At 44.2% G+C, this 15,313-nt stretch overlaps 1 protein-coding gene across 2 annotated transcripts in view; it reads right to left on the reverse strand.

Annotated features, from left to right (window-relative positions):
- LOC141133094 (zinc metalloproteinase-disintegrin-like VLAIP-B) overlaps window positions 1-15,313 on the reverse strand; it is a 108,569-nt gene that overhangs the window by 78,362 nt on the left and 14,894 nt on the right. For both annotated transcript variants that reach the window (XM_073622225.1, XM_073622224.1), the window contains exons 2-3: window positions 11,148-11,230; window positions 5,887-5,963 (exon numbers count right to left, since the gene is read on the reverse strand). In XM_073622225.1, coding sequence (XP_073478326.1) covers window positions 5,887-5,963; window positions 11,148-11,230 — 160 coding nt within the window. The remainder of the gene's footprint in view (window positions 1-5,886; window positions 5,964-11,147; window positions 11,231-15,313) is intronic.

The raw sequence follows: 15,313 nt of genomic DNA on the forward strand, positions 1-15,313 counted from the left end.
AAGTGTAAACACAGGGTGGTTGGGTTTGGATTTTTCATTTCCTTAATCTCCTCAAACAAGTTTATGGCAAGTTAGTTATTTAAGTCATGAGTCAGTGACTAACCCTCCTTCATCCCTGTGTCTTATCTTATGTAGGTTCTGAAGCAGAGGCTTTGAAGGAACAAACTGCAGCATACCAATGATGTCACAATTTGCTCAACTTTATTCCATGAAGCCAACAACAAGGCCTAGGAACTGCTCACATTTCACCCATTAGGGCTTAATGTAGAGATGTAGGAAGATATTTCTGGACTGAAGCACCCGGGGTGAAGACTTTGCTGCAGAAGTGCATCCTGGGAAGCTTAGTGGAATCTATTGTCAGCAGGCCTTGCAAGAAGTACTGGTAGCTTATCCAAGGAACAAGTGTGCTATATTGAAGTTATCTACAGTCGGATGAATTCAGATTATCAGTGCTGATTTCAAGGTTTATTTCCTATTGACTGTAGTTGGAAGATTGCATAATTTTGCTTGTTTTCATGTACCCTGTGCCCCCTCCCTGACTTTACGCTGCCTAATATACACTTTGTAACTTCTTAAAGTGACTGGCGCCCAGGTATTTTTCAAACTGGTACCAGGGGCGGATCCAGAGCCTAATCTCGGGAGGGGCACTGCCAGAATATACCTTTTTTTTTTTGAGGACAATTTATCGGGGAAATGGCTGTTGTTGGTGCTTTAATCATCCCGGCACCATGGTTGTTATGATGTCAGGATGATTGAAGCGCATTATTTCTATTAATACATTGTAATATAAAATGAAATCATTCAACTCACCATAATGCAGAATCAGTGGGAACCCCGAGTGTGTCACTTGCCACCGTTGCCTGCCACATTTTGTGGATTGTCACTTGCCTGCCACCAGATGCAGATTGACACCTGCCACATGTTGCTGATTGTCACTTGCTACGTCACCTGCCACTAGATGCGGATTGTCACTTGCCACGTCACCTGCCACTAGATGCGGATTGTCACTTGCCACGTCATCTGCCACCAGATGTGTATTGTCACGTGCCAGGTAAGGTGGTGTTCTGCTTGTCTCTTGTTTCTTTGTCCCAGAGACAGGCAGAGATAATGTAATCTCCCTGCTGCCCACGCTACCTTCACAGTGAGGGCGGAAGTTACTGCAGAGATGTGGGGGCGGTGAGAGATGATGTCATCTCTCTGCACCCCTGCCCGTTGATTGGCCGCCGTCCCCACGTAACAGGGGAGGCGGAAGAACGGAAGTCTCAGACAGTCTGCCTATTACTCTCTCCAGTCTCCAGCATCCAGCATGATGAGCATCTAGTGTCGTGTCCAGGGCGGCTGTCACACTGTCTCGTCGGTCGGCTCTGAGTCTGAGACTCGAGTCCGACCTCCGACGTGACGGTGACTCACTCACTGTGACTGACCTGACGTCACTCGTTGCAAACGCCAGGGCCGCCTGGCATCTAGCATCGAGTGCAGGGAAGAGGCTCCACCCACCTCCTCCTGGTATTCCTTTCTTCAGTGTGAGTGACCGCCGCCGCCCGTACGTACCACACACATAGACGCGAGTCTCTCTCTCGGCACTGCCAATCGGCACATGTGAGAGAGAGACTCGGGCCGGCAGCGGAGCGGCAGGAGACAATGACATTTCATCAGAGTGTGCTATTATTTCAGGGGGGGGCAATTGCCCTGTTGACCCCCCCCCCCGGATCCGCCCCTGCCTGGTACAAGCCATTGATCCTACACTTAGAAGTGATGCTCAGTCTAATGTAAGTGCACTGGAGTATTTAGAATGTGTACCTACTAAACTGTTGGGGGTCATCTGACCCTAGGGGTAAAAGGATTACACTGAAATTAAAAAGGACTATTATTATTGTGCAGGATTTATATAGCGCCAACAGTGTGTGCAGCACTTTACAGTATAAAGGCAGATAATACAGTTACAATACAATAAAACAGTGGTCAACAACCCTGTCCTCAGTAGGGATGAGCCGAACACCCCCCTGTTCGGTTCGCACCAGAACATGCGAACAGGAAAAAAGTTCGCTCGAACACGCGAACACCGTTAAAGTCTATGGGACATGAATAATCAAAAGTGCTAATTTTAAAAGCTTATATGCAAGTTATTGTCATAAAAAGTGTTTGGGGACCCGGGTCCTGCCCCAGGGGACATGGATCAATGCAAAAAAAAGTTTTAAAAACGGCTGTTTTTTCAGGAGCAGTGATTTTAATAATGCTTAAAGTCAAACAATAAAAGTGTAATATCCCTTTAAATTTCGTACCTGGGGGGTGTCTATAGTATGCCTGTAAAGGGGCGCATGTTTCCCGTGTTTAGAACAGTCTGACAGCAAAATGACATTTCGAAGGAAAAAACCCATTTAAAAATTACCCGCGGCTATTGCACAAAGAAGTTCATTGATAAAAACGGCATGGGAATTCCCCACAGGGAAACCCCGAACCAAAATTTAAAAAAAAAAAAAAATGACGTGGGAGTCCCCCAAAATTTCATACCAGGCCCTTCAGGTCTGGTATGGATATTAAGGGGAACCCCGGCCAAAATTAAAAAAAAAAATGACGTGGGGTTCCCCCTAAATTCCATACCATTTTAAGGGGAACCCCGCGCCAAAAAAAAAAAAAACAGCGTGGGGTCCCCCCAAATATCCATACCAGACCCTTATCCGAGCACGCAACCTGGCAGGCTGCAGGAAAAGAGGGGGGGACGAGAGTGCGGCCCCCCCTCCTGAACCGTACCAGGCCACATGCCCTCAACATTGGGAGGGTGCTTTGGGGTAGCCCCCCAAAACACCTTGTCCCCATGTTGATGAGGACAAGGGCCTCATCCCCACAACCCTGGCCGGTGGTTGTGGGGGTCTGCGGGCGGGGGGCTTATCGGAATCTGGAAGCCCCCTTTAACAAGGGGACCCCCAGATCCCGGCCCCACCCCCTGTGTGAAATGGTAAGGGGGTACTTACCCCTACCATTTCACTAAAAAACTGTCAAAAATGACAAGAGACAGTTTTTGACAATTCCTTTATTTAAATGCTTCTTCTTTCTTCCTTCATCTTCTTCTGGCTCTTCTGGTTCTTCCTCCGGCGTTCTCGTCCAGCATCTCCTCCGAAGCGTCTTCTATCTTCTTCTCCTCGGCCGCTCCGCACCCATGGCATGGGGGGAGGCTCCTGCTCTTCTCTTCATCTTCTTCTTCATCCTCTTCTCTTCTTCCTTCTTCATTTTCTTCTCCGGGCCGTTCCGCACCCGTGCTGGCATGGAGGGAGGCTCCCGCTGTTTGACGGGGTCTCCTCGTCTGACGGTTCTTAAATAACGGGGGGCGGGGCCACCCGGTGACCCGCCCCCCTCTGACGCACGGTGACTTGACGGGACTTCCCTGTGACGTCACAGGGAATGCCACAGGGAAGTCCCGTCATGTCCCATGCGTCAGAGGGGGCGGGGTCACCGGGTGGCCCCGCCCCCCGTTATTTAAGAACCATCAGACGAGGAGACCCCGTCACACAGCAGGAGCCTCCCTCCATCCCAGCATGGATGCGGAGCGGCCTGGAGAAGAAAATGAAGAAGAGAAAAAGAAGAAGAGAAGAGGATGAAGAAGAAGATGAAGAGAAGAGCGGGAGCCTCCCCCCATGCCATGGGTGCGGAGCGGCCCGAGGAGAAGATAGAAGACGCCGCGGAGGAGATGCTGGACAAGAACGCCGGAGGAAGAACCAGAAGAGCCAGAAGATGAAGGAAGATAGAAGAAAGAAGAAGCATTTAAATAAAGGAATTGTCAAAAACTGTCTCTTGTCATTTTTAACATTTTTGACAGTTTTTTAGTGAAATGGTAGGGGTAAGTACCCCCTTACCATTTCACACAGGGGGGGGGCGGGATCTGGGGGTCCCCTTGTTAAAGGGGGCTTCCAGATTCTGATAAGCCCCCCGCCCGCAGACCCCCCACAACCACCGGCCAGGGTTGTGGGGATGAAGCCCTTGTCCTCATCAACATGGGGACAAGGTGTTTTGGGGGGCTACCCCAAAGCACCCTCCCAATGTTGAGGGCATGTGGCCTGGTACGGTTCAGGAGGGGGGGGCCGCACTCTCGTCCCCCCCTCTTTTCCTGTGGCCTGCCAGGTTGCGTGCTCGGATAAGGGTCTGGTATGGATTTTTGGGGGGACCCTACGCCGTTTTTTTTTTTTTTTTTTTGTTGGCGCGGGGTTCACCTTAAAATCCATACCAGACCTGAAGGGTCTGGTATGGAATTTAGGGGGAACCCCACGTCATTTTTTTTTAAAATTTTGGCCGGGGTTCCCCTTAATATCCATACCAGACCTGAAGGGCCTGGTATGGAATTTAGGGGGACTCCCAAGTCATTTTTTTTTTTTAATTTTGGTTCGGGGTTTCCCTGTGGGGAATTCCCATGCCGTTTTTATCAATGAACTTCTATGTGTATTGTCGGCAATGCAATAGCGGCGGGTAGTTTTAAATGGGTTTTTTCCTTCGAAATGTCATTTTGCTGTCAGACTGTTCTAAACACGGGAAACATGCACCCATTTACAGGCATACCCCCCAGGTATGAAATTTAAAGGGATATTACACTTTTATTGTTTGACTTTAAGCATTATTAAAATCACTGCTCCTGAAAAAACGGCCGTTTTTAAAACTTTTTTTTGCATTGATCCATGTCCCCTGGGGCAGAACCCGGGTCCCCAAACACTTTTTATGACAATAACTTGCATATAAGCCTTTAAAATTAGCACTTTTGATTTCTCCCATAGACTTTTAAAGGGTGTTCTGCGGCATTCGAAATTTGCCGCGAACACCCCAAATTGTTCGCTGTTCGGCGAACAGCCAATGTTCGAGTCGAACATGAGTTCGACTCGAACTCGAAGCTCATCCCTAGTCCTCAGGGCCCACTAACTGGCCAGGTTTGCAAGATAACGGAAATACATCACAGGTGATATAATTTGCTGCTCAGTGATTGCAGTATTCTAGTCTGCATCTCCCCAAGGTAATACATAAAACCTGGCCTGTTAGTGGGCCCTGAGGACAGGTTTGATGACCACTGTAATAACATACAAGAGGGTTAAGAGGGCCCTGCTCATAAGAGATTAAAATTTAATAGGCTATCTAGTTGGGAATCTGGGATACCTCCCACAGATCTCATTGCAAGTAGTTGTAGCTGGGAACATAGAAAACAGAACGTTTCACTATAGCTCTCTAAAAGCAGATAAAATAAAACATCCACCCAACTGAAATTTCAGGTTTGGGTAGACCTAATATCAAAATTTTTGATCACAAAAGAGCCCCTTAGTTTGTATTACACTTATGCCCTGTACACACGGTCGGACTTTCCAAAGGAATATGTGCGATCGGAGCTTGTTGTTGGAAATTCTGACCGTGTGTGGGCTCCATCTGACTCTTTCCATCGAAATTTCCGACACACAAAGTTTGAGAGCAGGCTATAAAATTTTCTGACAAAAAAAATCCGTTTGCGTAAATTCCGACCGTGTGTGGACAATTCCGACGCACAAAGTGCCACGCATGCTCAGAATAAATTAAGAGACGAAAGCTATTGGCTACTGCCCCATTTATAGTCCCGACGTACGTGTTTTACGTCACCGCATTCAGAACGATCTGATTTTCCGACAACTTTGTGCAACCATGTGTACGCAAAACAAGTTTGAGCCAACATCCGTCGGAAAAAATCCATGGATTTTGTTGTCGGAATGTTCGATCAATGTCCGATCGTGTGTACAGGGCATTAGAGTTAGAGCACTGCAGGACAAAGCACAAAGAGTAGTTTGCTACAAATCCTTAGTATTGTGTGAATATGTTTTAAGTGAATACAAACACATATAAATAATAATAAATATATTGCTGTATGACAGTGATGTCACTCACTCAGTCTTCTTGAGGTGTAAATGTACATGGTTCCCCTCCATGTAAAGCTTGTACTGGGTCCAATCTGGATACTTGCTCTGGAGACACAAAATGTTTAGTGAAGGTGAATAAAAAAAAAAAAAATGAGATTAAATTGTATCATTTCTCAGTATTCCTGCAGCCCATGTTAAGCACAAAAAAATGGAGGATGAGAAGCAGTCTGATAAACCGTAGCTTAAAACCCAACTCCAGCCAAAACATGTCTTAAGTTTTGAAAAGTGTGGGGAATGGGTAGAATTTCTTTCAGATTTTTAATGTCATCCATGCCTTTGATTTCTTATGTCAAATTTAAAGCTGAATTTTAACCTGCTTAAACTATCCCTCCTCTTGTTCTTCCCTCCTTCCCTTACCAACATGCTAATGAAACAAGCGTGTTAAATGATGCATTTTCAGATGTAGTTCTGGACAATCAAGATTCTGCAATGCTTGTGCCATTAAAGTGATTGTAAACGATCACCTTGTAAAACAACTCATTCAGTTTAAAATAGAAATGAAAGGCAAAACATTTGTGCATAAATATAAAAACCTCTCCCCCCCCCCTTTTTATAAGTGGTCACATTTTCTCTGTTCTCAGATGCATAAGAGCTGGGGGAAGAGAAGCAGCAGCACACTAAGCTTCCCAGCGAAAGGTTGTTGGGGGGGCGTGTCAGGACAAATCTGATCTTTGGAGGAGATCAGGCTGAGTTCCCAGCATAGCTAGAGAACTGATCACGGTGTGCTCTCCTGCTTAGTGTGGTCAGTTTTTAATAGGAAACCAGAGGGACTAGTAGGAACACCAGATAATTCACACAAAGGGAGCAATACAAAGAGAACAAGATGCTTTTTCATACAAGTACATGGTACAGCAGGTACATATCAGGAATATGAAATGTTTCTGGGGCCCATGGAAAGTGCATGGGCCCCAGATGCACCTGGGGTCTCTGAGCAGTGCCTGACACCCCCCAATGTGTGTCACCCGGGGCAGTCCACTGATGCTGAGCCTCTAATTGAAAGAACTAAAAATCCAATGAATGAAATGGGTGGGCAAGGGGCAGTGAGGCTGGGGAGGAAAAGAAAAGGCTAGATGATACTGGATGTCCCCACTCAGGAAATGAGGTGGGTTCTGACTTGCCACAGCTTCTAATGCATACAGTGAGAAGCTCACAGTATACATTGGAATCAGAATAAGCCATTTCAGTACAGGAGAGGACCATGTACAACTGTGCAAGACTAAAAAGGTAGAGCTGGAGTTTGGCTTTAAGTTTACTAAAATCTGATGTAAAACTGAATCCTGATTTTAAAAAGCTATACTAGTGTATTAGCATCAAAGCAAGGCACTGGTTATCAGACACTGCAAGGCAAATATTTGATACCAACAGATTAGGAGTAAGTCTAGAACAGCACTGGAGATTAACCCCTTCGTGGCCTAAGAGTAAAATAAATCTTAAAGTGTTACTAAGCCTAAAATTGCTTGCATTAAGGTAAAAAACATTTTCAGTGTCCCTGTGTGAAGGGGAAGAGAGGGGAGAAGAGATCAGCAATGTGCAGGGCTGCATCTTTTCTCCCCTTACTTTCTCTTTACACTGCATTCGAGGAGCAGCACAAGCCATTGGCTTTTGCTGCTGTCAGAGGAAGTGGGGGGACAGGCCTAAGTCCCGCTGTGTAAGTCTATGGATCGCAGCTCCATAGACACACAGGTCGGGAGCACAGGGACCACCTCTCCCCATAGCCAGCTATGGCAGTCCCGCAGAAGAAGAGGAGGCGCCAAGATCGCCGCCGGGGACCCCAGAAGAGGAGAATCGGGGCTGCTCTGAGCAATACCACTGCACAAAGCAGGTAAGTATAACATGTTTGTTATTTTAATAAAAAATAAATTGTTTAGTAACACTTTTAATGCCCAAGCCAAATTTTGCAACTTTGACATGTGTTAGTAAAACCATACAGATCACCACAAATACTTTGTGCATCCAGGTGAATTATACCTTGTTTTTTTTTTTTTTCCCAGGACAAATTGGGCTTTCATTTGGTAAATGGTAATGGAATTTTTGTTATCAAAAGAAAAACTGGCCCAAAATAGAAAAAAAATATATAATTTTTTTTTAAAGTTAGCTGTATACTTCTTGCTACTACCATAACCAACCACCAAAGAGGAACCCAAAATAAATTCTCCTGCTCCTGACAATCGCAGTGATACCACATACATGTATATTGTTTGTTGTTTGTACCTCTAGTACAGCCCAGAAACAATAGTGGGCACTTTTCTTTTTTTAATCTACCTACAACACACTAACACTGACACTTATGCCCCGTACACACGGTCGGATTTTCCGACGGAAAATGTGTGATAGGACCTTGTTGTCGGAAATTCCGACCGTGTGTGGACTCCATCACACATTTTCCATCGGAATTTCCGATACACAAAGTTTGAGAGTTTGCTATAAAATTTTCCGACAACAAAATCCGTTGGCGGAAATTCCGATCGTGTGTACACAAATCCGACGCACAAAGTGCCACGCATGCTCAGAATAAATTAAGAGACGAAAGCTATTCGCTACTGCCCTGTTTATAGTCCAGACGTACGCGTTTTACGGCACCGCGTTCAGAAGGATTGGATTTTCCGACAACTTTGTGTGACCGTGTGTATGCAAGACAAGTTTGAGCCAACATCCGTCGGAAAAAATCCATGGATTTTGTTGTCGAAATGTCCGATCAATGTCCGACCGTGTGTACGGGGCATAAAACCCCTTTCACACTGGGGAATTGGCGCCAATGGTGGTAAAGCGTCGCTACTTTTAGCGGTGCTTTACGGTCATTTTTTTGGGGGTTTTGGGCCACTAGGGGGGCGGTTTTAACCCCCGCTAGCGCCTGAAAAAGGGTTAAAACAACCCACAAAGAGCCGCTGCAGTGCCCATTCAGTTCAATGGGCAGGAGCGGTGAAGGAGCGGTGTATACACCGCTCCTTCACCGCTCCAATGATGCTGCTTGCAAGAGTTTTTTAACGTCCTGCAAGTGCACCGCACCAGTGTGAAAGCCCTCAGGCTTTCACACTGGAGAGACACTTTACAGGCGCTATTTTTAGCACTGTAGTGCCTGTGTGAAAAGGGGTCTAAGGGGTTCAACTGACACTACTGACACTGAAAGGGGTCTAACTGACACTATTACTAATTAAATAAAAAAAATCCTGTCCAAAAAAATACTGACTCTGACCTTTGACTGTGACCCAAACACTAACCCTGGCACTGCCCTAGAGCAAATCTTTTTATTTATTTTTTTAATTATTATTTTTTCTACACACACTTTTTTTTTTCCTATCTCTCTCGTCCATTCACAGATACAGAAAACACGGGGGTGGACTTCACAGTGACTGATTGCTATGATAGCCCCTGATTGGCAATCACAGCTATCAGGTGACCCATAAGCAGTATTTCCAGGCCCTGATCATTAAAACGGGGCCCGGGGCTCTCGTTGAGCCCGGCGCACTCCCAGCACAAAAGGAAAGGTATGTAAAATATGTGGCCCCCTGGAAAGAAGCCCAGTCCAGTGGGGGCTGCATATTTGTGTTACATCAGGTTTTTTATCCTAAAGGAGTTTTAAAGGCAGATGTTTTTTTTTTATCTTAATGCATATTAAGATAAAAAGCCTTCTGTGTGCAGCAGCCCCCCCTCACATTTACCTGAGATCCCTCTCTGTCCAGTGATGTCCACGAGTGTCTCAGCCATCCGAGATTCTTCCTTCTGATTGGCTGACACATTATATATGGTCTCTGTTCACACTATGCAATATAAAGCTCTTGAAGAAGTGGTGAATATCCGAGAAACATGTCGAGCATGCCAATCTAATTAACACCGGGTGAATTGGTATTCATTTTCAGCTCTACCCCCCTCTTTTAATTGAGCAGACAGATATAATTTTAGAAATATGTATGTTTTAATAATGTCTATGTTAAATTAATAAAATGTATTTTGTTTTACATAATTGTGTATCCTAATCATTATGGTACCATTACAGTCCAACAGCCTCTACCACCAAATTTTCCATCTTTAGCGAAGTGACGTGCTGGAAAACCAGTATCCGATCAGCACTTGCAGCCAATGGCTGTGAGTACTGCTCTGTGAATTCTGGTGGGGGACAGCAGGGGTGATCGCCGCACTATCATCACTTATGTTGGTACGACCATCTGTTAGTTTGTCTCATTCAACCCGCTGGATTGAACGAAAAAAAAAAAAAATCTCATCAGTGTGTACCCAGCATTAGCAGTCAGGGAGTGAAAGAAAGGCTAAAGTAGACTCGCCACCAGCTGAGAATCCGATCTTAAACACTAATGTTTGCTGTGCTACCAGAGAGTCATTCATGAATTATCTAGAATAGAGGGATCAGGTATCTCCAAAAGAAAGGGGCATTATTAGGAAAAGTAGTAGCAAGGAAAAAAAAAAACTCTAACATCTCCCCACTCAAGCTAAAAAAGAGGATTCTATATTGCAGGGATATGCAATTAGGGGACCTCCAGCTGTTGCAAAACTACAAGTCCCATCATGCCTCTGCCTCTGGGTGTCATGCTTGTGGCTGTCAGAGTCTTGCTATGCCTCATGGGACTTGTAGTTCTGCAACAGCTGGAGGTCCACTAATTGCATATCCCTGCTATATAGTGTATCCATGGATTGCAGATCCTCTCAAATCTCTATTTGCTAATTGTATATATCTCAACCATAGCACAGTAAAGCTTTCTTAGAACAGAAGTTATTCCAAAGTCTCATTCTAATACATATCCTAAAAATGTATGGATTATTCTGCATTTCAGGACAGTGGGCTGAGCCATCCAAAAAGCTTTATGCCCCTTTGGGCAGATGCTTGTGCAGAACCATCGGAGTATCAGATAAATAGGGCCTAATAATATAAAACCATTTATTACAAAGTGCATACAGATGTTTCAGGCTTTTTGGCGATTATCAAAGCAGTGTATGGAAACCATGGCTTCTATGGAGTAGGGTTTTGGACCCAATGACACAATAATCTGTATGGTTATACTGTATATATTCCAAGGTAACAGTACCTTGGTTTCCAGAAGTGAAATCCTGTGCCTAGATTTTCAAGCAAAATCAGCTGATCTTATCAGTGGCATATTTGATATATTAATCAATCTAGATATTTATTTCTAATTTAACACAAGACAGATCAGAGTAAAATGTGTAACAAGAAACAGGTTGGTGCAGATCAGATAGCTTAATTATGTAGGTACGACTTACCTCTGTGTCCCTCTTGTGCCAAGAATGGATTTTCTCTGGAAAGACAACTTCATACTCCAGCCCTCTTGGGAGTCCATGCATTGCTAAGGAAGAAAAAAAGAAAAAAAAAAAAACAAAACATTAGTTTCTGATCATAAACTTCATTAGTCAGAATAAGCCAAGACCCATGTACATAGTTATCCAGCCGATGAAAGATGCTCTTGCGGAACAAAAGGGAATATGATGAAAACAGGAAGGAGTAGGAAAGCTTTGTATCTTTGCTTGCTTGCATCTTATACCTGCAGCAGTCAAAGCTTTGTCACTCACTCCCTCTTCATGCCATTCCACAATAAAATGCATCCGCAGTCTGCGTTGTGTGATAATAAAGAGAAGTTCCAAAACTGCAAGCTGTTGCTCATCTCTATATTTTTATGTCACACACCCATATTGGGGGACCCCTGGATGTGTATGTAGCACCCTGGGGTTTAGTCAGGGTTGCTCCTCACAAATTTACTTGCCAAGAGTAGTCATCTTGGTCGATTGATAGAGATCTATTGATTTCTCCCTAAGTTTGGCCTTGTTGCACTTTTCTACTCTTCTACCACTAGGTGGCCGGGAACTTTGTGGTACTAGATATGAGAAGGGCAACCCAAGGTCAGGTTATGGGTATATGGGGTATCTCAGCCAATAGGTAGAGGTTTTCTTGAGTCCCTTGGCTTGCTGGCAGAACCTACATATTTGGGTGAGGTCAGGTGATCGATGTTCTGTGCCACCTGGACGGCTGTCTGGGTGGACAAGAGTCATACGCCCTGGGCTGCTAGTGGAGCTGGAAGAACTGTTACGTTTGAGTTAGGAACTTTTAAAGGACTGTTGCATGTGCAGAAGTGGCGCCTTGCTGGGGTCTTTCCCTTGCACGGCTGTCCTCCTATTGAAGTCTGAGTCTGCCAATTGAATCTATAACTACTTAAGGGTGTCCTGGCCCTAACCCCCTTTCCCCCAAAAATGCAAAAAAGGACTGTCAAAAGAAATAAAACCTCTTTTACATCCAAGAAGTGCCTGGCGTCCAATGACTTTTACCATCTTTGCACCCGCTATGCCTCACAACCCACTATATATTGAAGGATGTCAGCTATCTTTGGCCTTGGTTGGTCCTCATTAGACTGGACAGGGCCAGAGACCTTGCTGCATGTAGGATCACATAAGAACTGGTAGGGTATATGCAGGTACCTTGTGGTTTATCAAGTGTCCTATCGATGTGCCTGTTGTCTAAAGCCTCAGTAGGAGTGGCTACTACCTGGCCAGAATTTTACTGCTAGGCCAGTGAAATTGGGCATGTTACCAATGGTATTCATAGGAAAGAGCTCATAAACTGGTATTTTTTTTTTCCCAAATTGAGCGAATTTTACTGTTTTTGTTATTTTTTTTTATTTAAAAAAAAAAAAAAGTGTATTTAAAAAAAAAAATGTGTTTGTAAGACCGTTGCGCAAATACGGTGTGACATAAAGTATTGCAACGACCGCCTTTTTATTCTCTAGGGTGTCTGAAAAAAATATATAATGTTTGGGGGTTCTAAGTAATTTTCTAGCAAAAAACATAATTTTAACTTGTAAACACCAAGAGTAAAAAATAGGCTTGGTCCTTAAGTGGTTAAAGCTGTAATTTAACTTGGTTATATTTTGCTTTTCCTGGTTCCTCCCTTCACTCTGTTAATTTGCTAATTACTTTTTTCATGAAAAAAAAAAATCTGTTTTTTTTACATATTTTGTTTCAATCCCAGCAATGTCATCACTGGGCATCCTTGCTTCTCTATGCAATGCAGCAGATCATGACTGGTAGGAGGGGCCATCAGGGTGCTTTCTGAAAATATCACAGCACCCTGCGCTGATGTCAGTACAGTAGGCAGTAGTAGGCATTCCTAAGCAGACTGCATTTGCATGTTGGCTGCCCTAGGCACATGAGATGCAGAGACTCTATGACTGAAAGAACTAAAATTAATTAAGTAAAAGGGAAAGGTCAGTGTAAGATTGGGAAGGAAAAGGCTAGCTGATGCTGGATGCACTCCAGCCAGGAAATGAGGCGGGCTCTAGCTGACTTACGAAGATTATAATGCACATTGTGAGAAGCTCACAGTGTGCAGTGAAATCAGAATATGTGATTTCATTACAGGAGAGGAGCTTGTACAACTGTGCAAGACTGTAGGTAAAGCTGAAGTTCATCTCAGACAATTATATTGCCAGTTTTAGATAGAATGGGGAAGGATAAAGCCCTCTGTCAGCTTTTCAACTAATGAACTTCCTTTCTTATTAATAAGGGTCAGACAGAACATGGCAAGGGAAATTTGCTCAATTCCTGTCTAGACTTAGACAGATGCAAGAGGAAATTCTTTAACCTTTCTTGCAGTGGGTTCCTTTAGCACTACCTGCGCCTAATTCAGGCAACCATTTGTGTCATATTTGGCAACATTAACAAGATGGGTGAAAAATTCTAGTAGTGCTATCTGCCACCACTTTAAGAACCCGCCACTATGGCAGTACCAGATTCTTCAAGCAGAACTTCACCCAAAAGTGAACTTTCTGCTTGTTTGCATCCTCCCCCCCCCCTCCACTGCCACATTTGGTATTTTTTTTTGGGGGGGGGGGGGAGCTGGTACTTGGTTTTGACAGGTACCCATTCTCACTTTGCCCCACCCCCGTCTTCTGGGACACATCACAGGTCCAAGAGGACTACAGGACGATTCACAAGGCGCAGCACAGCTTGCGCATGTGCAGTAGGAAACTGTTTGTGAAGCCGCAAGCAGCGACTGCACCCAACCAAAGCCAATTGAAGAATCGGCTCGGGTGAGGACTTCGCTGGATCCCTGGACAGGTAAGTGTCCTTATATGAAAAGTCAGCAGCTACAGTCTTTGTAGCTGCTGACATTTACATTTTTTGGGGGGGGGGGGGGTGGAGAGCCTGGAGCTCCTCCTTAAATAATTCCTGCCAGTTCACTCAGAGCAGGGCATGTCTGTGCTGAGAACCGGTCATGAATGGGACAACTTCCTGCACAGTGGTGGATCCCCTCTTCCATTCAGCTGATGGCTGGGAGATTCTACAGCCGAAAGCTAAATGTAAACAAAGGGAATGGGGAGAGTGGGGCTGTTATCCAAATATGCCAATGCCAATTAAAATGGCTGAAGATCCAGAACCTGTAAGAAAAATCAGGCAAAGTTCCCAGCGCCAGCGAGGGAGCTGGCAGATGCTTCATTGCTGGTGGAGAGGCGAGTATAGTTCTGCTTTATGCACACATGCTAACACAGTAATATAGAGCAAAGAGAACAGATGTGTTCTAAGTACAGTTACATATAGGATCCTCCTAAATTATTTACATTCTATACCATAACTAAGGGAATGTGATTGGTTACTTTGGGTTAGTATTATTAGCCTTGCATGTATCGCTTAAAGCTTAAAGTGTTACTAAACCCAGGACCCTGCATTCACTATATCTGGTCTCTCATAGTATACAGAACATGGAAATGCAATTATTTAAGTAAATATAAACTGCTAAATACCTTTTCTCATCAGCAGCATATAGCAGTCTTATGGCATTTTTCAGTGTCTGGCTAAAGCTTGTAGGAGGAGTTTTCATTCTACTCTGACTGTCTTATGAGGCAGCATGACCCCTGACCCTGTGTCTGGACAGTGCTGATTGGTCCTGTGCCGATCACATGCACTCTCCCAAGAAAAAAAAAAATATCAATACACAACAAACTGAGTAGGTACAGAGTGACTCTAAAGGCTCTGTTCTATTAGGAGACAGATTGGGGATAATGGAAGAAGGGGAGGATCAGAGAAGACAGGATCAAACAGCGTTTTTACACAAAATGCAGGATTAACCTCTTAGGTTCCACAGTGAGTACAACAAGCATACTTTACTACATATACAGACTGATTTTTATTGTTGTGGGTTATTTATGGTCAAAAATCTTATATTTGTGTACCTATGTTTCTGTTAAACATTTGTACTAAACTATGACCTACTACAATAATAAAAATTCGATTGTAAACAAAAATCCTATATTTGTTACATGTCCCCATTCATGTAGCAGAACTTAAAAAACATTTAAAGATTGTACCTGACTTTTTTAGATGCTCCATTCTGGACCTTCCAGCAAGGAACAATCCTACTAGTTTACCATATTTATGAGAGG

This window comes from Aquarana catesbeiana, linkage group LG03, assembly GCF_042186555.1.
Source record: "Aquarana catesbeiana isolate 2022-GZ linkage group LG03, ASM4218655v1, whole genome shotgun sequence".
NCBI classification, from domain to species: domain Eukaryota; kingdom Metazoa; phylum Chordata; class Amphibia; order Anura; family Ranidae; genus Aquarana; species Aquarana catesbeiana.